Source organism: Populus alba, chromosome 3 (assembly GCF_005239225.2).
Source record: "Populus alba chromosome 3, ASM523922v2, whole genome shotgun sequence".
Classification (NCBI taxonomy): Eukaryota; Viridiplantae; Streptophyta; class Magnoliopsida; order Malpighiales; family Salicaceae; genus Populus; species Populus alba.
The window spans coordinates 13,288,619-13,311,956 of record NC_133286.1 but is presented as its reverse complement, the minus strand read 5'-3'; the positions used below and the strand labels follow the sequence as shown (position 1 = coordinate 13,311,956).

The 23,338-nt window shown below is 33.7% G+C and overlaps 1 protein-coding gene across 6 annotated transcripts; it reads right to left on the bottom strand.

Moving 5' to 3' along the window:
- Positions 1-4,695: 4,695 nt before the first annotated feature.
- Positions 4,696-13,738, bottom strand: LOC118051929 (inactive poly [ADP-ribose] polymerase RCD1). 6 transcript variants are annotated; one of them, XM_073408042.1, is made up of 10 exons: positions 13,335-13,738; positions 12,560-12,680; positions 11,007-11,178; positions 9,533-10,758; positions 8,425-8,666; positions 7,730-7,887; positions 6,867-7,052; positions 6,679-6,774; positions 5,200-5,238; positions 4,696-5,015 (listed from the first exon to the last, which is right to left on the bottom strand). In XM_073408042.1, the coding sequence occupies exons 4-10, from the start codon at positions 10,630-10,632 to the stop codon at positions 4,935-4,937; spliced, it is 1,902 nt and encodes a 633-aa protein (XP_073264143.1). In that variant the 5' UTR covers positions 10,633-10,758; positions 11,007-11,178; positions 12,560-12,680; positions 13,335-13,738; the 3' UTR covers positions 4,696-4,934. The 6 variants fall into 6 exon arrangements, with proteins under 6 accessions (XP_073264143.1, XP_073264142.1, XP_073264144.1 ...); XM_073408041.1 differs by lacking the exon at positions 11,007-11,178; XM_073408043.1 differs by lacking the exon at positions 11,007-11,178 and having other exon boundaries at positions 13,453-13,738.
- Between the last annotated feature and the right edge of the window lie 9,600 nt (positions 13,739-23,338).

Here is a 23,338-nt window from a genome sequence, read left to right as displayed (position 1 = left end):
CATGGCAAATCCTGGTAGAGAGCATTGGAATACTATTAAGAGGATCTTGAGATACATCAAGGGTACCTCAGATGCCGCATTATGGATGGAGATCAGAATTTACTATCAGAGGTTATGTTTGACTCAGATTTTGCTGGTGACCTGGAGAAAAGAAAATCCACTACAGGCTATGTGTTCATAATTGCAGGAGGAGCTGTGAGCTGGGTCTCTAAACTTCAGACTGTTGTAGCGTTATCCACAACAGAAGCTGAGTATATGGCAGCTACACAGGCGTGTAAAGAAGCAATATGGCTGAAGAAACTTATGGAGGAGCTTGGGCACAAACAAGAGAGGATTCTTTTGTATTGTGATAGTCAGAGTGCCTTGCATATTGCAAGGAATCCAGCGTTTCATTCAAGAACAAAACATATAGATGTTCAGTATCACTTTGTTCGCGAAGTGGTGGAAGATGGAAGCGTGGATTTTCAGAAGGTTCACACAAAGGAAAACCCAGCAGATGCTTTGACCAAACCAGTCAACACTGATAAGTATATATGGTGCAGATCCTCTTGTGGCCTAGCAGACACGTAAGCAGCATGACGATGGCAAGTATTGACAGGATAGAAGAGTCACAGATGATCATGTGTGAAGACTTGATTAAATCATCAAAGTCTTCAAGTGGGAGAATGTGAAGCTAGTTGGCAGCTTCTAGCTAGAAGAAACTAGAAGCTAGCTGGCACCAATTGGTGCCAACTAAGTCAAAGATTGTAGGCACCGAATTGGTGCCAGCCAATTAAATCAATATTGTAGGCACCAATTCGGTGCTACAAGATGACTAAGGCAAGGAAGCTTGCCTATAAATAGGCAGTGCATCCTTGCCTTATGCACAACATCACAAGAGAGAATTAAGAGAGAGCAAGAGAGGGAAAATAATCCCACAAAATTGTGAGGTATTTGTGAGAGAGTAAGTGAGGTGTTTCTCCTAATAATAGAGAGATTCTTAGTTGTTCTCCTATTATTTGAGAGAGGTTGTAATTCCCACATTACTTAGTAAAATCCTTCTATACTTGCCCGTGGACGTAGCCTAATTGGGTGAACCACGTAAATTCTTGTGTGTCTCATTTCTCATTTTTGCCTTTTGTCTTGTCGGGTTTGCATGCCAGTATGCTGAAACCTCATCTACTTAAGCTTTTGTTAGTAATATTCTTGGTTTCTATTAAAAATAAATCCATCTGCCGCAAAAACTACTTACAAATTCCCTATAATTGGCATGGATAGCTTAATTGTAATTAAATGCTCAATTTCTTCCACAAGCTTAAAGGGCTGCGAATATGCAAGCTCAAGTGAATATACAGACACTTTCGACAGATTTCCAGTAGATGACAAAGGAGGATATGGGGAGATTCCTGTTTTGTTATAATTTCCTTCCTCACTTGACTGAAAATCAACTCCCGAGGATCTCTCTGAAAAGGAGAGATGTAGTCACACCAGATAAAAGCACAGTTCTTGATTATGTCATACCATAATCTTTTGGTCCATAGATTAATATTAGGGAATTTGGGTTTTATTTTAACATTTTGTTGGAATATATATGCTGGTTTCATAGCAGGTTAGTTGCTCCAGACCGATCCAAGGCTCGATTCATATCAAACTAGACAGTGAAGTCCGGTTCTTATAACAGTGATTTTGGAAATCTTTCTATCAAGCAATCATAATAGTGAATCTCCTTGCGAGGGGACACCCTCAAATGGTAGTTTAGCCATACAATTTTAACTGGAAGTGACGAGCTCTGCTGCAAAGTGATATGAAAACCACACCTTATGCAATAACAGTAGCAATAATTAACACGACAATTGCTTCTTTTGAGCTCGATTATGCCGCTAACTATTAATCAGTGATGCATCAGAATCTACACTAAAGAATCACAAATTTGTGCTCCATATTGAAACAAAATGTTGCTGCAAAACCACTCCCCCTCTGCTCTGCGTAGATAAAGAATGCCTAGCCATGCCGTCCGTCTCTTTGCAATAGATCGCTCCGTAAGATATCTACGTCATGCAGAGTTTTCATCGAGTTTAGAGACATAACATTGTATAATCATTGGTCACAGCTCACAATCAATCAAAGTGCTAAAGTGCCGCCCTTATTCTTATCAGATAATCAGAGCTCTGTGAAAATAAAGCAGGCGCACAATTCGGTGAATATGGCTAGGTACTCAAAATAATGTTTTTTTTTTTTTAAAAAAACCAATTTCAAGATGTTAAAATTATATTTTTAAAAAAATTATTTTGACATCAATAAATCAAAATAATTTTAAAAACATAAAAAAAATTAATTTTTTTAAAAATTAAATTCTTGTGAAACATCTTTGGCAGCGTTTCCAAACAACACCTGTTTAGGAAACATAAAAACAAACTCAAGGCACAGTGAAGTATTCTCCTTTACAAAATGATGCACAACTTTCATGTAACTGATCCACCTATGGTATATGGTATGCAATTGCTTCTCTCAGTTTCTTTCTTTCTACATCTTCACATAGCAAGACAAGAATTGAAGACCTGCGTCATTAACTCGATTAATACTAGAAAAGTAACCAGCGCAACTCTATTTTACAACCTTAAACCACTTGAAAACTGGGAAGCAAGCATGGTTTTCTAGACTAATGAATTATATATTACATAATTTGTCATCATGCTCGGTGGTCCAATTACTTGATACAAAAATCATAATTGACATTCCATTTCAATCCTAGCCACTTAATACTGTCATATTATCTACAGAGCTCTGATTAAATTCCAAAACTGTTTTTTCATAATCTCTATTTTTAGTTTTTTTAAAGATTTCCTGACCTAGTTAGAGGTGTTATGAACCTCTAGTGAGAGACTTCATTAGTTTTATTTTGAGATAAAAATTTGAAGTTACAGGGAATCTTTAAAAACAATTAAAAATCAAAAAGCATTAAAAAAAACTAAAATAAAAATCTAAATTAAACAATAAATTAAAAAAACCTAGAAAAAATAACAAAATTAGCTTAATCAATAATTTTTTGATCTAATTTCAAGAGATCCAACATTCTAATAAGTAACATAATAGCTTCTTATAATATTTTTTTATTTTTAAATTATTTTTATGTACTGATATAAAAAAAAAATTAAAAAAATAAAAAAAAAATTATTTTAACATGTTTTAAAATAAAAATCACTTTTATAAATAAAAACTGTTATCACATTCTCAAATACATCAAGAATTCTTCCCAAGACGTAAAATTCTTGTGTTTCCATCTGACCTCCGTAAATTTTAGCGATGCTATACCTGGTCAATTCAACTGAAGATTTGGAAGGATGACAAGTTTTGCGTTTCCCTTTCATGTTGAAAATATGTAACTATCGAAGTGGTGTAGAGCCTTTTCAAATAGAAAGGATGCACTCTCTTTCTTCTGTGGTTATTTTCTTACTCAGGCTGCACAACATACGGATTTTTACTCCACTTTTTGGAACGTTGAAAGTGGAACTACTTGAAATTAAGAGTGGAGTAAATTTACTTGAAAACAAAGCGCTTAAAACAAAACAAGGGATTCTCGGACATGTTTGACGAACATCTTGGGACCACAGCAGACAAGCTGCACATTCAAGCTGTTCTTCCTCGCCAGATGACTTTTGGAAGTGACTTGGAACTGATGCATGCAAACCTGTTCGTACCATGACGTTGTGTTTACCACAAGGAACTTCTGAAATCCAGATGTATTCTCGCTGTCTATATTCCTTAGGGGACTTGCCGGCAATGGGAACCGTTTGGATGTGCCACAGACAGAAATAGGGTCCACAGCCAAAAACAAATGCTGGAAAACACTGCAGCATGTCATCCGGTATTGCTATTAGGTTTGTTTGAGAACTAGATAGGTGGCCGGGTTAAAAAATTTTAATATAAAAAATATTATTCACGCAACGTCAATATTTTCAAATAAGTATGAGAAATATAAGATTTAGATAATTAATTGGGTTAATAAACTCAATTAATTCAATAATATAATTTTTAAAAAAAAATAATAAAAAATAAAACAATAAAAAAACACAATAATTAACTATAAAAGATAAGTCAATAATATTATATTTGAGAAGAACAATAAATAACTCATAAACTCACTGTCTTGTCTCTTCACCAGACACCGCCCTGCAACTAAAAAACACTTACCAAAACAATTTTAATACCATTATAACAAGGCTACACAATACACACTAAAAAAATATGCACGGGACATCAAAACCAAGAACTATCAAATACAATATTATAAAGTAATTATTTTATGTTTATATTTAATCAAATAATTTAATTTAATTCAAAAAAAAAAATTGAAAAAACTAAATTTAACAAAGAAGAATAAAAAACAAAAACCCAAGATAACTCAAAGTCATTTTTTAAAATCAATAAATAATCCTATAGAATGTAAATAAAAATAATAATAAAGCACAATTTCTAATTAAATAAATATTAAAAAGGATGAAACTTAAAGAGATTTTGCAACAAGTTCATTGTCCCTCTTCTTTTCATGGGACTCTCAATTAGACAAGACTGGACGATTTCAAATAAGCAAGCAACAGCCTTAAAGCTGTTCAAGATTTAGACAGTTTCTACCAACACTTGCTTCTCTTGAGGAGTAGCTTCTAACCACCAATTAATAGACAAACGCTCAATGAAGCCTCAGGAACTCCACACAGGTCAAACAATCCAAAAGTTTATTAACCAAGCCGGGGCATCATCATCAGTACAGGACACATAAGTAGCAGAGTCAACTCACAGACAATTCCATCACTAACAAATAAGGCAACTAGGAAATAACCTAGCAGAGTCAAGATAACTAAGACCTACAACTCTTGACAGGATATTCACTTCATGTCGACACATTCTACCAACAAGCATCAAACAAACTTCACCTCAGTTTCCCACAAACAGAAGCATTAATGCGTTTTGGTCTCCCAAAGCCCAGCCGAGTCTTCTGCAGTTGGTTTAGACACAGGTACCTCACCCTTAGATGGCAACTGCATGGACCCAGAAAAGCTGTGTCAGGACAGTAAATTTTGACAAACAGCAGATTTTGGAAGAAAGATAGATCCAGCAAATAGGTATAACCAAACTATATTTTCTGTATAAATTGCCAATATAATATTGTATGGCGAGGATAGCTTCTCATCCACATTCTTCTTCTTTAGTTTTTTAATCTACCTTCTGAGCTTCCACATTTTTTTCTGCCATGAAATGGTACTGCAGACACTGGTCAGTATTACACACTCGGTATGCAACCTAAGGCAGTTTAAGTTACTGATTGAAGATGAAAGCAATTCTGTTTCACAACCCAAAACACAGCAACATAGAGAAACTAAAGACTGAAGATGAAGTATATAAACAGTGCTATACTCGTCATAGCAGTCTGTTTCAAAAAGACATGTACGAGAAGAATAGCTTATAAAGACTTAGGTTCATGAACTCTGGTATGTTCCAATAACATACCAAAACCACATTCAGACCATAAAACTAAAATTCTTACAGACGCAGCAAAATCAAGACATTCCTATAGCTTAAAAAGGAAAAGTGGCATTGGGACAAAACAAATAAACGGAGTGGAATCAGTGTTGTATGTTCATCGGTTACAAAAGTACAATGAACCTATTGATGAATAAGAGGCCATTTGTTTACGCTATGGAGATCGTGTTTAAAGCAAAACGCAGCAGCCAAGCGTTTGGTAAAGAAAAAACCATGAATTACTGTTCATGGGCCCCATTATTTTGTGTGTATGCAACGCAGGATTGGAAGAAGCAGCCTTCACGTGCTTTTCTTGCACTGTTCATGTTAATTGCACTGTTCAATGAACAATGCAATTAACATAAACAATGTACATTGATACGCTGTTCATGTGAACAGTGCAATTAACATGAACAATGTATATTGATACGCTGTTCAAGTGAACAGTGCAAGAGAATTGCACTGTTCACTTAAAAAATAGTGAACAGTGCGCTTCACTTGCACTGTTCACTTACACTGCGTGAACTTTTTTTTTTTTTAATTTTTTTTTTTTAAAAAAATTAGTTTAGAGTGAATTTTATACCTTATAATATTTTATCTAATTTTATTACACGCTAAAAAAATTATGGAAACTGTAGTTCTTGTCGGATATATTTCATATGTAATGGAATTGTAGATTGTTTCATGAAATAATAAAAAATATTTTATATTAAGTATGATTTATTTCATGATGTAATAGCAATAGTTAAATCCACAATATTTAAATTAAAAATCATCAATATTAATATATATTTTTTAAAATTATTTTATAACCTCAATTTTAAAAGCATTCTTTGCCAAACATATTAAACTATTTTTTCTTCAACCTCAATTTCAACTACAGTTTTAACCAAACACCTATTTTTTCAAACCAACCTCAACTAAAAGTACTTTTTATAAAACAACTTTTTTCAAAACACAACAACAACAGCTACCGCAATACCAAACACACTCTAAACTGCATCAATATAAATTCTATATTTTAGTGGTAAATAGTTATTAGGAGCACTCTTCAAATATATGCCCCTGGACAAACTATTAACGAATTTTCAGCCAAGCAAGTTAAGGTGCACCCAAAATCATAACACTACAAGACTACCACTGGATGTCCCAATTTAAGGCACAACACAAATCATAATATACCTTGCATTGAAGACTTGTAATTGTTGACTTCAGTAAAGCATCCCCAACAATCAACCTCAACTGCTTGACAAAATCCTCCCTGTTTACCTTCTTTGCCTAATAAAATAAACAAAAGGGTGATCAAATATATCATGAGAAACATTTGAATTAGAATGAAAGATAATAAAAGATCTTGTGATTTTAAATACCCTGAACAGTTCATAATTGTTAGTTATGAGTTCCATGTCTTTGCTAGGAACTTTATTTGAAATTGCTGCAAACAACATAGGAAAAGGCATCCATGGAGATTTCGGAGCTCTGGTACTGCTTGCACTCAGACTTGGTGATTTTCCAAGAGATCTCCCAGAACCCGAAACTGGTTGAATTTTGCTTCCCTTGAAGATAACAAATGCTAACAGTTTAGTAGCTCAGGCACAATTACGAACATCAGAAGCTAAAAGCTCCAACCGAAACCAGTCAACAATACCAACTAGGCAATCTTGTCAAATGAGACATAATGACTTCTAGGCAACCATAACCATATGCTCTAGGCAAATGCCAGTGAAAGGAACTGTTCAATTGTCTTTTAATGTTTACACAATCCATCTATTATTCTAGCTTGTACAGTTCAAAAGCAAGCTTGGCAACAGATGCTGTTTGTTTCAAAACTTTTCATTGTGCGGGCAGCTCTATCTTAGACAGAATAAGACTCATGAATAATAAATCCAACAATTCAACTTTCATTTCATATTTTGTGCTTTCTTAAAGCACGAGTTGTCTTCAGTCTAAAAGGGACCATACTGCACAGGCAAATGAAGAAGCATGCATCTCCCCAAACAGTACAAGCAAAACCAGCATTAATTTTTTCACCCGCTATATATTGCATAACAAACAACACACATAGCACAAGTAAAACCAACATTAGATTTTTCACCTGCTATATATTGCATAACAAACAACACAAATAGCACAAGCAAAACCAAACTTAAATTTTACATCCTGCTATATATTGCATAACAAATAATGGATAACAATCCTGACAAATATACAGAGAGAAAAATAGTTGCCATACCATATCAGCAGTTGGGGACTCATTAAGATCAACTGCAGAGGACTCAACTGGTAAGTTCAAATCAACTGCAGAGGACTTGACTGGTAAATGTCCCTGACATCCATGAGAAGTGGTCACCCCTGAAATGGTATGCTTACTCTCACTACCAACCAGAAACCCTGCAGAAAGAAAACAAAATACTACAGCAAAGTACAAAAGAAGTTCCAAAAAGAAAATTAGAGGTACTCATACAGCATCTGCAGAAGACACCGCTGACAAAGTCATTGAATCAATGGTTGAGGTGCTGATTGATCTCTTGAATGTGATAGAACACAACCAAAAGGAGATTTCCCCATCATGGATGAAACTTTTATCTTAAAACTACCATCCTTATAAATTTCAGCATCCAAGGAGGTTGGACTTTTGAAATGATACCTGTGCCCAACCATCAGAATTCATTGGCCATGCTCCATCCAACAAATCACTAATGATCGAGGAGCACAAATCCAACACGAGCAAAGATTTCATTCCAATCCTAAAAGACAAATAGATACATACATGCATATATATATATATATATACACATATATATATATATATATATGTATGTATGTATTAATATGTATTTTATATATTTATATGTCATACATGCATTTGTGTGCATGTTTAAATAACTCATGCCAAAACTAACACCTCTAGAAGAAGTAACATATCACCTTCAGTGGTGGAAGAAATCTTGAAACTAACAACGAACTCCGGATAAATGTGGGTGTTCATATTCATATTCCAGACTATATACTCTCTTGGACTTTCAAGATCATCCACTCCACTATCAAAATTTTCACTACTAGGATGGAACTGCCGACTCCCAGACTGAAGAAGCTCCATGTTTCCCATTATTACACGACAAAATACCAGGTGTCGTTCTCCATTTTCGTCAACATCACAATACTTGACACTGTAAACAAACCAAAAGTTGAATCCTCCACAACAGCACAGTATTTAAAGGAAAAAGAAAAAAGAAGAAAAACAAAGTTAAAACCAGTTATATAAGAAAACTATCACAGAAAACGCATCATATGCATTTCTGAAGGCAGGCGACCTATGGCACAGGCAGCAAAACATGGAAAGCTTTTTTCAGTAATTCTTAATACAAAAGGTTGAAAGAAAATTTTCAAGGTTAACAAATCACATTGATCCAGCTTAAATTGTTCAAAGACTTGAACTCTTCATTTGAGGATTTTTTAACAGGACACAAACACAAACCAGGAAATCTCACACCAATATAATAGATGGTAGATATGTGAAAAAAAGAGCTGAAATAGAAGCCACCGTGACAGTGATATGAATAGCAAACAGATTCTTTCTGTGAAATAAATGAAGTTTTTTTAAAATAAATAAATAAATCATGCAGATCTTCATGGGAAGCCTCAAAAGTGTAGCTTTATCAGTCAATTGCTCATGTTACCAAATTCAACAGTGAGAATTGATAGGCAGCTCCTGAGAACAGCCCTGTAAGTAATTTTGCTAAATCTAACAAGACAACCAAATTGAAAATAATAGGATTACACACAACTTCATAGTATTATTAGACAAGCATGGCATAGAAAGATCAGCAAACTCCAAATTAACTTTTCAAAACCAGACTGACAAGAAAAGGGGATTCTTCTTTAAAGACAAGGATGACAATTTTCTAGCCAGTCTAGCGCTACTGTCTTAGAGTAAAATGAACATTTTACCTTGAGAAAAACATGATATACTGGGGTTATTGCTAGACTATGACTGACAATTTCCACTTTAGACAAAACAGGAAAAACATCCAACCTGGTGTGACAACAGTTTGCTGCAGAGAGATGAACACCAATGCCGTGTTTGGAATTTGTTGTGCATGGACCACAATGTCCAAGTCCATACGACATGATTGTGGAGAGTGCTCCTTTGGAAGAAGCAAGCCAGGCATATCGAACATTTGCATCTCCACGATATTTCTCTGTTAGTGCAATCTGCTTCTGGAAAAGCTCAAATCGAGCTTGCATCAAAGTACTAGAGCAGCGATAAATATCTACAATGTCTGCACCGCCAAAAGGTTTCATAACTGTAACAAACAACTTCTTTACAGTATCAGAATCCAACATTTGCTTAAAAGACTCAGTAACTAAATTTGCTTCAATCTGTTGATTTTCCTCCATATCTTCATCAATTTTTTCACCAGGTTTCCTGTTGCAACTATCCACTTCTACATGATAGTGGTCACTCATAGGCTTTTGACCAATTTGGATATGCTTGACAAGAGCATTTGACTCTCCACTATACTCCTTCAATTTTGATTGATTCCCTCCATTTATATCAATTTCAAGCTGCACCTTGATCTCATGGGGCCCAAGAGGCTCCCTGAAAATGGGCCCTTGATCTTTCACACAATCATGCTGGCAGCAAAGATACGGTTCATCTTCATCAGCATAGCTTTCTGGAAAGAAGCAGCCACCTGCTTCATCAATCCAGGCAATTGGTTGCTGAATACCTGTCTTCATGTCCAAACGCAACATGTGCAAGAAGTCAATCACATAGCAGCGCCCCTCCAACTCAACCTCAACAAATGCCTTCTTCCCTTGAAGATTCTTCCTAACCAAAGCAACAAGATCCTTTGGGAAATCAATCCATTCCCCATTCTGATAACACATCAGACGCTGTGGCATCCCAGTCCTCATAAAATTTGAATAGGACCGGAGTAGAGATCGTCTAGAATGATGCCCACAGCTCACAGGCTTGCTTTGGCTTCCATCCAATTTCCTGCGCTTCCCTCGCTTATGACTTGAAATCAGAGTGAACCACTCAGGCAACACCATGCAGGACGCTCGCTTTCTCTTAACTCCAGGCATAACTCTACGACTACTATCCAACACCTTGGTGATCCTAGCTTCCATTTCTACCAACTAGATTAATCCTTATCAAGAAGTTTAAATCTAAAAGTTCAAAACTAAAAAGAAGTAACAAATCTAGCCTCTAACCATTTTCAAAGACACGGTGCCATTGAAGATGACTGGCAAATCCTGGATAACAAACACTTGTCAGGAAATTTGATCACATGTAAAATGAATGCATATGGCATCAAAATATACACAAAAGGCTATAGATCATCAAATATATTCAAGCAAAAGGATGCAATCAACCCTGTGTGATACATATATCAGAAAATTTAATATGTTTTTTTATAAGCTTGTGGCAAATCATTGTGGTCCTCTTTACCTGAAATTTATTTACTGTTGGTTCTTGAAACAGAAATATAGACTTAAAGTACCTCAAAATCATAGTCTAACTACATGGACAACCATAGCGATTGATGATATGAAGAGGAAAGCATGGTAGGTTATCTGCCTTCAAAGGTCCAGTTAGCTTTGAGGAGCAATGATCAATTTATAAATATGAGAATGGCCTTCATTCAAGCAACATATGCCTACAAAATACTCCCCCTGCATTCTCCAAACCAAAAACAATTTTCATTTGAAGAATAACCACAGTGAAGTTGAAATGACCACCCCTGATATGTATACATTAGTCATTAACCATTTACAATATATATTGAAATATGGATCTGATGTTAGCTCGCCTTGACACCTATAACAAATGAATTATCTACTTCAATCACACTTCAAAGTCCTAAATGACGATACAACTAGAAGAAAGAAGAATTTTGGATCCACTAATTCAATAAGGAATTAGTGCTGGCAACTTTATTATTTTGGTCAATAACATCAGATATTGTAATTGGTACTACAGAGATGGAGGAAGATAGATTTTCCAGGAACAGAACAAATACACCAGCCACAGGCAGCAAAGAAGTTTTGGTCACTGAACTGAGAGGTTTAATTGAACAGCCAAACAGAATCTTCTAAAACTGGAAACATTTGGTTTTCACACTCCCAAATAGTTGATAGAAGCAAGTGAAACTAGGAGGAAAAGGTACATGAGTTTGAGTACAGAGAGTTACCCTTTCTTTATTACAACTCAAATCACATTTATTGATAGCTTTGAAAGTTCAACCTTTCTTTATCACGACTCAAATCACATTTATTGATGGCTTTGAAAGTTCACCCTTTCTTGATCACGACTCAAATCACATGCATTGATGGCTTTGAAAGTTCACCCTTTCTTCATCACAACAAAAATCACATGCATGACTTTCCATCAACAAAAGGTCCAGGCAAAAGAACCAATGAGTTCTAAAAAAATGAGGAGCCAGATGTGTTGCAAATGCTTGAATAGCACAGCTGGTGGAGCAGAGGACTGAAAATGTTAAGAGTAGACTGGTTCTCTAACATTCATTGGTCCAAGGAACAACATGTGTTAATATTTCTGTAAAAAAATGTCACATAAACCTTTCAATTGACAATGCGACTTACTCAATTAGTATTTCCAAGGCCACTATTTTGAACGATGTCAGAATAATTCATTTCCATTCATGGTCAGTAAATGAACCCCTTCCAGCTTTTTCAGGCATCATTATGGATTCTCAATTATATATGCAAAGCTACACGCAAAATGTTTATATTCAAGAGACATATTGAATGAAGAATAAGCCACAGAAGTACAGAACACAAAGTTCCCTGAAGGCAACATAACATGCCTGCAGAAGTGCTTCCATAATAGAGAAAAAAAAAATGCATAGTAAATATTGTAAGAGCTGGGAACTTTTCCATCCAAATATTGCCACTACTCCAACAAGAAATTTACTTCCAAAAACAAGCTTGTGAAAAAAGAAAAAAGAAAGAAAGAAAGTGCAATAACAAAGGGTAGACAAAGAACCAAGTGGAGAATTAGACAGACATGAAAAATCAATAAAGAAAGACATACCTCATGATAGTGCTGCTGTTAGCGTTCGTTTTGTACATGTTCCCTTTTTATACAACCGTTACAAAATTACAGACGTAGAGCCACTTGGTTATTTATTTTACAGCCTTGAGTAGCTCCGCTCCTATACAAGGGAAATCACAACACACAACCCTTAATTCAAATTCCGATAACTAAATTGATTTCAAAAGGACATGCATGCGCACACCAGATATGGAAGTATTAATTCAAGCTAAGCAGATAATCATGTATTTAATTCAGTATATTTGCTTGCTCAACCAAAAAATTCACTTTTCCAGTTATTTCAAATCGAAGTCAAACCAATTCTTAGGAACATAATTTCAATTCATCTTCTTGTAACCAAACAAATCAGAACCCCAAATCATGCATATACCTCAAATACAGCTACTATTTTTTTTACAAAATTTTGTCAATTTTACTTTAATTTTTAGGTTATTATGAATTAAAAACTAGATCAAAAACAAAAGGAGAGAGATTTTTAAAGGATTAATAATTCAATCCTCACTCCAGTCAAACAAATAGATCATAGCCCAAAATTATCTCTCTTTTTTTCAAAGAAAAAAAATATTGCAATTTTTAAAATATATTGTCCTTAATTTCACCACAATCGCACATTTTTTTCACGAAAAAAAACACACAAAATAAAACTTTAACCTTCAAATAACCAAACGCGATCTAATGAATTCTCTCACAAAATAAACAGCCATAACAGAAACAAAGGAAAAGGACGAGATAAGGAAAAAAGAAACAACAGTACCTGTAAACGATACATAGAGATTAATTAGTATAATCTAGCGAGGTTTGATTTTCTAAATTTCTATAAGAACAAAAAGAAAGAGATCGATGTGCTTATTAGAAAGAGAGAAAACCCTAACTCGCAAGAAGAGGAACAGTGCTAGTATGCGACACCGTTGATAGTTCTAAAAAGATATACCCATCGGCGTTGACGGTGTATTATTATTAAGTCGGCGGTCTGTTTGTTTATGTGTCTCTCTCTCTCTCTAAACTAATAGAATCATCTCATACTCCTCGGAGCGTGTTTTCAATTTCCTTTTGCGAAAAGCAAGAAAGACCACTCAAAATTGCCCAGATCATGTTAGGCTTACATGGTGTTTGACAGTTGTTGCGTGACAGGTTGTTTCGATTGGGTTTAGTTTGGGGTGTCCTAGGAAAGAGTGAGTCGTGATTGGTAGGTGTGGGGTGTGGAATTATTTTACGGGTGAAAGAGAAGTTAAATTATTGATAGGGGTGGTTCGGGTATTACAAGATAAAGGTAAGGGTAGTGTTGGGATATTAATAAGTACTAAGTGGGTCCCACGGGAGAAGAAGACAATTTTGATCAAATTTTGTCATGTCAATCACTCTTTTCTTTCTTGATGCGAAAAGAATAATAAATAATAAATGTATCAGAATATTTTATTTCGGTGTTATTTTATTGGTTTCAAGCGAAGCCTGAAAATATATATTTTTAAAAATAGATTCAGTCACTTTCAAATTTCAATGGACAATTTTTGAACAAGGGGATAAGATTTATGTTTTTGATAATGGTTAATTTTTTAGTTTTGATAATTTAATTTAAGTTTTTAGTCAATGTAATTAAAGGTGAGTATTTGATATCTACAAAAAAAAAATGATAAATTTGATGACTCTTTATTTATTAAATCATTTATTTTTAAGAAAAAATAAAATAATATTATAAAGAAATACTCTAAAAATAAATATACTTTAATAATTGGAGATTTTGAACTTTTTTCTGGTTGAAGGATTCAATGTCTATTTATAACTCATAAGTCTTTTTTTTTTTATATGAAGGGTCAAAGCTTAATATTGTCCTAGTAGTTTTAATGAAGAAGAATATCTTTGACATATATATTAATATTGATGGATGAGTCATCCCCTTTGCTTGGCCTTAAAGAGGTGGTTTGGGAAGGGGGGTTGCCTGATAAATCTATGTTTAGTAATAACGCCCGTAGTTTTTATGATATTTACAAGCAAAAACTTGTAAAAGTACAAGGTATGACGAATTTGTTAAAAATTAAATTTTGTATGAGAAGCGGAGTTAAAACCTTGATTAATATACGAAAAAGCTTATGTGCAAGGGTGTGTATCATGTTTGAAAAAATAAACTTCTAAGTACTTAGAGGTGAACTATGAGGAAAACCATACTTATAAAATGTTTTAATAGGTGGAGAAAGTTATGAAGGAGGAGCCTATACTTAGATAGTTTCTAAGTAGCTAGGGAAAATCCAAATAGGGTGATGTCATTACATCAAAAAGACTAAGTTAGATCTTTTCTTAGAGAGTTATTGTATTTTTTAGGAGGGGGAGGTCAATGGCCTCCTTGACATAGACAAAAGATGTGAGAGTCCTTTACTAAAAAGAGATCAAACCTAAGAGTGGAAGATTCAAGATCATCCTTAAAAATAGCATAAAGTCTGAGAAATTAACTGGAGAGTTGTGTTAGTTCTTCGAGTTCTCAGTAGCATTAGTGGCATATACTTGGATATAAAACGAGGGTTATATTGCTTTGTTGAGGTTGACCATCTTAAGTTGTCATAGAGGGTGAAGCTATCGCATTAGAGAGAACCTCTTCCTAGGAGATTGTACAATCGCATTAGGAAGAACTTATAATGAGCAAAAGTTAAGAAGCTCTCATTAGAGATACGTAGATAGAAAGTGTATGTTAAAGAAACAATTATTCTAATTTAAAAATAAACTTAATTTCTATCAAAGATAATATATCTTCAGGTGATTTGTTAGACTCTAGAGAGTTGTTTGATCCACCTCTTATGAAAAGTGGTGCTATTGCACTAGAAAGACCCCTGATCAGTCTTTTCCAAGGATGGGGATGTCGCGGGTGCCAAGATTTGCTAAGATGAAAATTTTTTATTTTTATCTCGAGCGACTAACACAACCTAGGTAATAGGTAACACTTGGTTGATGAGTTGTTGGAATCCCGAATAGGCAAAAGTGCTCATGGTAATAGGTAGATCCATTAAGCATTCTAGCCTAGTGTATCATGGTTGTGTGTTATTGAACGACTTGGAAATGTTATTAGAAAAAAACTAACGGTTTTTAATTAGTTCCCACAAACAATGCTAATGATGATGTCTCAAAAAATCCAGGTTGCTTGAGAGCAAGGTTTATATCTTGGATAATTGGTTAATCTCTTTAAATTAATGATGATGGAAATATGGTGGGTCTTTAAAGGACTTTTACACAATATCCTTTACATAAAATTAATATCAATAAAAATATATGGTGGGTTCTTAAATAAATTTTATACATCAAATGATGTAGAGAAAGTAGGATCTAAAATATTGGTGTTCCTATAAAACTCGGCTCTTTCCCTATACTAAATCCAAGGGAGATTAGGTCCTTCTCTTCGCTGAGCTCAAAGGAGATGGGGTTTTTGTTTTGGAAGGGGGGTGAGCTCGTGAAATCTAGATTCATCACTTATGATTGGACTTGAGGAGAAAACTATTTGCATCATGATCTTGATTTTGTCTCTCTAGCTAACAATTGTCCTTGTTTTCCAAAAAATCAAATCAAATAGAAAAACTACCTAATTAAATTTATGATGAATGATCAAATTATATAACTATTAGATGGTTTTATTGTTATTTATTTCATAAATATCTCAAATAATGCACTTTCAATTTACACATCTACAATATAATAAATCTTTGGAATCAAATTTAAGCTTGAAGAATTATTAATTAATAGAGTTATCAACAAAAAGTATGGCTCCCTCGAGTATTAAAAGCCAAAGCTGTTAATAATAATAAAAAAATACAATAATAAAAAACTTCAAAATACTCACAATCCATTCAATCAATAAATTTCATCATTAAATTCCATTTTAAGATCATAATTAAATGGCTTATGATCTTTTAATAGATTTTTTATTATTTAACATTTCTCATTTAAAACTAAATAAATATATAAAATATATTTTAACTTGAACTAAGTCCAGACAATCACCATGATAGTTTTTGATCATTAGAACCTTTTCATTTTGTTTTTCTCAACTTGGTAAAACTAAACTCAGACAATAAAATAACATCTGATTATTTTCTCGAGATAGAAAAGACAAAGAGATAATAGAGATGTAGAAGACAAGATAAAACACAAAATAAGATTGAAACAGAATTGTGTTGGGTAATGATGTACATGACAAAATGACTATTTCTATATCATGTTTGGTTATGATAAACAAGACATAATAAAATATGAAAAAAATTTATTTTATCCATAATATGTATTATTATCAAACTTACATATTTAAGAAAATAATTTGATATTTTATTTTTTTACTTTAATTTATATCGATTGAAATTAATAATTAATAATATTATAATAATCTTAGTTATAAAACCAGAACTAATTTGAAGAAAAAATAGAGGAAAGATTGACTTGACCTAACCTCGTAAAAAACTCAGGACAACTCGGGTTAAAACACGGGTTATGAATTTTTTTTTAAAATGTGAAAAAGTTTAAAATTTTGGGCCAATTAAGTTGACCCTTCAGACCCATGACTTGAATCTTGCCTTGGATCGACTTTTGAGTTAGATTTTAAAATTATAATAATAACTACTTTTATCCATACATTGACTCATGTTAATCCGTGTTGACTCTCCCGACCTGTGACCTGGGCCTCATCCCAGTTGACCCTAAAGTCGGGTTTTGAAACTACGATAATAACAACTTTTATCCTTACATTGATCTGGGTCAACCCGAGTTAATCCTATGATTCATAGCCAATGTCTTGCCCTTAATTGATCCCCAAATCAAGTTTTAGAACTATGATAATAACCATTTTTATTTTATATGTTGCCCTAAGTCAACTCGAGTTGATTTTCCTTACACGTGACCCGAGCGACCTTACCTCAAGTCGACCCTCGAGTCAGGTTTTTAAATTTATTATAATAACCATTTTATCTTTATATTGACCAAAGTCAATAGTCAACCCCACTCATGACCTGAGTTTTGTCCCGGATCGATCATTGAATCGGGTTTTAAAACTACAATAATAATCATTTTTATTCTCATGCCAACCCGGGTCAACCCAACCCGTGACTCGAGCCTCAACCAGGTACCTCGACTTTGCTCCGGACGACCCCCAAGTTGAGTTTTAAATTATAATAATAATCATTTTTATTTTTATATGTCTTAGTTAGAAAATTTTGGAATTGAAAGTTTTTTCCAAAGCTATTTTAGAAATAAAAAATAAGAAATATTGTCTTAAGAGACATGTTTATTCTGTACCTCATGTTATGAAAGCACATAAATTCACTCTTAAATGTTTTGTCTTTGTTTTTTTAACTAAATATTTTTTTAATTCTAAAACAGTAACCAAACACTATCCCAAAACTTCATCAACTCATTCTCAAAACTGGTCACAAAAAAACATGGATCTATGCTAAATAATCTTAAAAAAAAACAAATCAATCCTTCACCGTCCCTTCACCATGGTTGTAGCCTGATGGCAACCGCAACAACAAAACTTAACACCAGCACAAACAACCCAATATTTGTGAGATGATGCATAATAGACATCACTTGTTTAATAATTTTCATTGTGAAATTAGAGGACACCTTCCATCAGGTTGTAACAAGTCCCTCTTTTTCTTTAGGCTCCGTTTGTTTGCTGGAAAGTAATTTTTTTTTGAAAAGTGAATTATGGGGAAAGTGAATTCCGAAAAAGTATTTTTCGATATTTGGTAGTTTAATGGAAAATGAGTTGGAAAACACTTTCCAGTGTTTGGTTATGTCATAAAAAATGAGCTGGAAAATAACTTATTGATACTTTATTTTTCTCAAGTTTATTAAAATAATGAGGAACAAATCTTACAAATTAAAAAGTTGAATGAGAATGAAATTGAAAAAAAAATATAATTTTATAAATTATCTCAAATAAAATAAATAATAATCAAAATAATAGAGATCAAATCTAAAAAATTAAAAAAATATGAAAGATGAAGAAATTAAAATAATAATAATCAACATTTCATAAATTATTTCAAATAAAATAAGTAACAATCAAAAGAATGAGGATCAAATTTGATAGATAAAAAATTTCAATAAAAATATGATAAGAAAAAAGCAAATAACAATTATAAAAATAAGGACCAAAGTTAATATAAAAATAAAATTTTAAGAGATGAAATTGAAAAATAAATATTCAAAACAAAATATATATAGCAATCAAAAGTTTGAGGATTAAATTTAATATAATCAGCAAATAATAATATTTCTAAATTTTTCACAACTTCCGGAAAGTGTTTTTCCCCTCAAATTTTTCAGGAAAACACTTTTCTGAAAACCAAAGCCAAAATTTTCTTTTACTGGAAAGTGTTTTTCATTGACCAACTTTCCCACTGGCAAACAAACACAAGAAAGTTTGGAAAATAATTTTCCGGAAACCACTTTCCAGAAAACAAATACAGCTAAAGGGAAAACACTTTCCTGAAAACCAAGTCAAATTTTTTTTTTACTAAAATTGACCGGAAATATTTTTTTGACTAAAATATTTTCTGTTGATCGGAAAATATTTTTCGTTAACCAACTTTTTTAATAACAAATAAATATAAAAAAATTTAAAAAATAATTTCTCAAAAATTACTTTTTAAAAAACAAATATGTCTTTAGTAATTGATTGATTGAAGGCCAGACCTCCCACGCCCACAGATCCGAGAATATGAAAATCGATATGATCCCCCCCCCCCCCCCAAAAAACAAAAAACCCTTTTGCATCCTAGTTCTAACCATCTCCTGCTTTTCTTTTATTGCGGGACCCATCAATCTCTGAATTTTAAGGCCTTCGTGGAAAATTTGCTGAGGCTTTTCTTACAGAGACAAAAAAGTGGCATGGGTGGAGAGAGACTCCGTTTTACCTAGATTACCACGAACATGTTGATATTTGTGCATACGCTGATTATGATTGCTGAATTGTCTTCATGGCGGAGAAGATAAGCAAAAATGCAGTTTAATGATACGCACCTGCAAACAGAGTATATGAAGGAGCTCCATGCATGCAAGCCGTAAGAGAGTGGATAAAAAGACCTCTGAGTTTTAGCCCATCGAAATTCAAAATGTCAATCTCCAACCGATCACTGAATTAGACTTCTAGAAATAATATCAGCCCATATGTGCTCGGAGGAGTCACCAAAAAAGGAGGAGGAGAACATGCTCTGCTCTCGTCCGCCATATGACGGAGAACGCAGCAAGGATTAGTAGAATTACCCCGTTTCATTTCACTTGTAAAGCTTTTGTTGACAGTCTATCAAGCACAGCGCAAGCCATCCTATGAAGCTGTGTCTTGGAATCATAAGAGAACCCCGAGACAATTCAAAGCAGTCTACAAGAGGCCTTTTGGTTCTCAAGATCGAAGTTCCATTAGGAGTACGTACTTAGCTTCTGCGTCACCACGTCCTCTTTATCATGATCGGGATGAGCACCATTACCGAGGGGTGTTTGGATCATTACCAAGTCTTCTAATCTTCCCGGGGGCGGGGGGCAACTCCAGTACTTATCATTCACAATCACAGCTGAAACTCTGGACGGAAAAGGAAGGGCCGGTAGCATCATAGGTATTTCTAGAACTAAAACTCTAAAGGAGAAGACCCAGAGGATGCCAATAAAAAGGTATTCTAGCCATTACCAACAACATGTTGAATCAAACCCCAAGCAACATTCCTTAGGTCTAGCTCCATGAACATTAATCACCTGGAACTTATTCGATTGTCCAGATACTTCTTCCCTTGAGATAGTAGTGATGGATCCAAGCGACCCAAAGAGAACCAGATTTGAGAAAAAGACCCCAAAGGTTATCTCACGGACGAGAACCAGTACCAAAGACTGTTTTCCCTTAACTTTTGGAGTGTACTTTCTGAGTTCACGAACTTCAGGTTTATTTCTCTTAGGCTCTTACGTAGGCAAAGACGATTCCTTGACCACAATAATGTTAAGTTTGTCTACTCGAGCAGCCAATTCTTTAAAAATCTTAGGTTTAATTCCTTGTAAAATACAAGGCAGTACTCAATGCTTCAATATACATGTCTAAAGATGAAGTTGCGGTGAGTTAGTCTTTACAGTTGAGGTTAATGTTTCTCATCGTTTAATGTAGTCATGACAGGTTGCTCTGTCTATTAATTGCTCGGAACTATGAGTCAGACTTCAAGTTAGTGCACCAGTGAAAAACATTTCACTTTCAGCAATGAACAAACTGTGTTACTATGAAATCACCATCAATTCTATTATTCTAGCAAGTCTATGTAAAGTGAGCCGCATATTTACCTTGAATTTCATTTTAATTTTCGGATTTTAGCTAATTTTTTATTTAATTTTTTTGTTAATATTTTTTTCAACAATTCCTTCAAAATTAAGTTAAATGATATTTAAGTTTTTTGATTAAATTCGAGTTCATGATTTAATAAGTTGTAATTTTTTAGATTGGACTAGGTTCAGAAGATTCGTCTAGGTTTATTTAGTTATTTTTTAAGCTGATATTTTTTGTTTCTATTAGTTTGACTCTCTTTTTTAATATTTTTTTAACTTAGGTTAATATTGAGTTGTTTGATAATTTAAATAGACTTTAGTGTGATTTTTTTTCATTTTTTTGTTGATTTATTTATTATTATTAGATTTTTTTATAAACATTTATATTGTTAATTTAACTAAGTTTAATATTTTTTTAACTTATTACTTTTTTTTTAATTAAAAAAGTGTTCCTTGTGAAACGCGCACCTATAACTTTTGATTGTTGTGATCTGTCACACTACTCGGCACCATAGTTTTGAAACTCGTTTCGGCCCAGCGGGTCAACCTGGGACCCAGCAGACCCGGGGCTGGAACCGAGCCGAATTGAAGAAAAAACAAAGAAAGGAAAAACCCGGTGTGACTCGGCAGGTTGACCCGCCCGCAAACCCGGTGCAACCTTTACAAATTGTTAAGGTATCCTACATAGATCAATTTTTCTATCCCCTTTCGAGTGCATGAAGCTTTATATGTCGTGCCTATGGTAATAGTAAAATAGATAAAACTTATTAGGGTTTACTTATTAGGGTTTCTTGTATTTAAATCACTTTTCATTGCAGGTGGTTATTGCACGAAGTCTTTTCCTTTTATAGCATCCAACACCTCAACTCGTGTGATAGTGAGAGCTGTGTGTGGTCAGAGTCCAAGGAATATCAAAAGATCATAAATGTACCCCTTGGTGTTCATTATTTATGCTGGGGTAGGAGATCGGTGATGTTATAGGGATTCCACCATTTAGAATCGATGGTAATCATGTTTAGTCACACTAACTTTCTCTACTCGAATAGGGTTCTTCATCACTTGTTTCAGATTGATAAGTGTTTTGCCATCGAAAATGTATAAGTTCTCATAACAAATAATTATAGATTTCATTGATTAGGGCTTGAATATTGACGAGTTCGAGCAAATTCCCAAAGCTTAACATTTTCTTGTTGAATCTTTTGAGATATGCCTTTGTACTTTTACCTTCTAGTTGTGTGATTGAAAGAAAAAACTTAATTATGCTCTTTTTATTTTGAATAATAGTGCTGAAATGAGAAATGAGCTTCACACAAAGATCATGAAGACCTATAATAGAGCTATGGTCAAGATTATGATACCAGACCCTAGCATAATCATAAAAAGTTAGAGGAAAAATCTTGCACACGACATCACTCTTTGTTATCACTAACTCGACGTCACTTTTGACATTTTTATATATGCTCCATAGGATTTGTAAGACTTTCATAGTTGTTCAAATTGGCCTTCACATTAGAATCGTTGGAGATATGAATATGTAACACTCTATGTTAAAGTAAAGGTGAGTGTGTAATATTTTTTGTTAAAATAGAGATTCTCCTACACTATAGGAATGGTATTTAGGAGCTGATGCAATATCGTGTTTATCATATCTATGCTTTTTGTAATGAGGGGCACATGAATGAGATTGAGACTCAAAAGAAGATTGATAGAGATAGCTATGTTTATGGCTAAGGTATGTTGATGAGTGTTGGCTCTTTTATAGAGTTTGAGAATTGTGTAAACTTGACATATTATTTTGTCTCGTTTATTAACGAAAATGAAGTTGTCTTGGGGAGTTTTATTTTGACTTTTATGTTAATAGAATGATATAATAGATGTTTTTATATGGCTATAACAATATTATTAAGAATTTGTACTTGTTGGGGACTTGGAAGAATTGGAGTTTCTATGATAGAAAAATCAATTAATCTCCTTTGTCCTGAAGTTTTGTCAACCATGAACAATATTTATATGAAAAATGAAAGGGAATGAATTAACTTTTTGTTCCATTTTTCACTTAAAAAACTTCTCATATGAATTAGAGTTTTCATGGCTGGGTTGATGACTTATATAAAGAAAAAAATATCTAGGAAGAGAACAAATAAAGTGAGGGCTGTATACTGTATATCTTGCCTGACTTTCAATGGTTTTACCTGACTTTCATGAGCTTTGACTGACTTTTATGATCTTTGGCTGATTTTTCTTGCTAAAAATTGCTATCGTGTTAATGACTGAATTCATATATTCAAGCCGTGGATGGAAAAATTGTGTTATTGCTGAAAAAGATGGTTGGCTAACCATGATACATTTTGGTGGACGTAATATGCCATCATTATTGTATCACACATGCTATTAATACACTTATCTGCCACTATTATATAAAAAGATATTTGCTTTGCATAGAAAAATCATAAAAAAAACAGTGTACACGCGTAGAAATAT

What these genes read in the sequence shown, in the direction of transcription:
- LOC118051929 (XM_073408042.1), bottom strand. Translation starts at nt 10,632, where the DNA reads ATGGAAGCTAGGATCACCAAGGTGTTGGATAGTAGTCGTAGAGTTATG. An exon ending in TTACAAGTCTTCAATGCAAG is followed by an intron (nt 5,239 to 6,678) that starts GTATATTATGAT and finishes CAGTGTCTGCAG; the next exon opens with TACCATTTCATGGCAGAAAA. An exon ending in AAAATGTGGAAGCTCAGAAG is followed by an intron (nt 5,016 to 5,199) that starts GTAGATTAAAAA and finishes GGGTCCATGCAG; the next exon opens with TTGCCATCTAAGGGTGAGGT.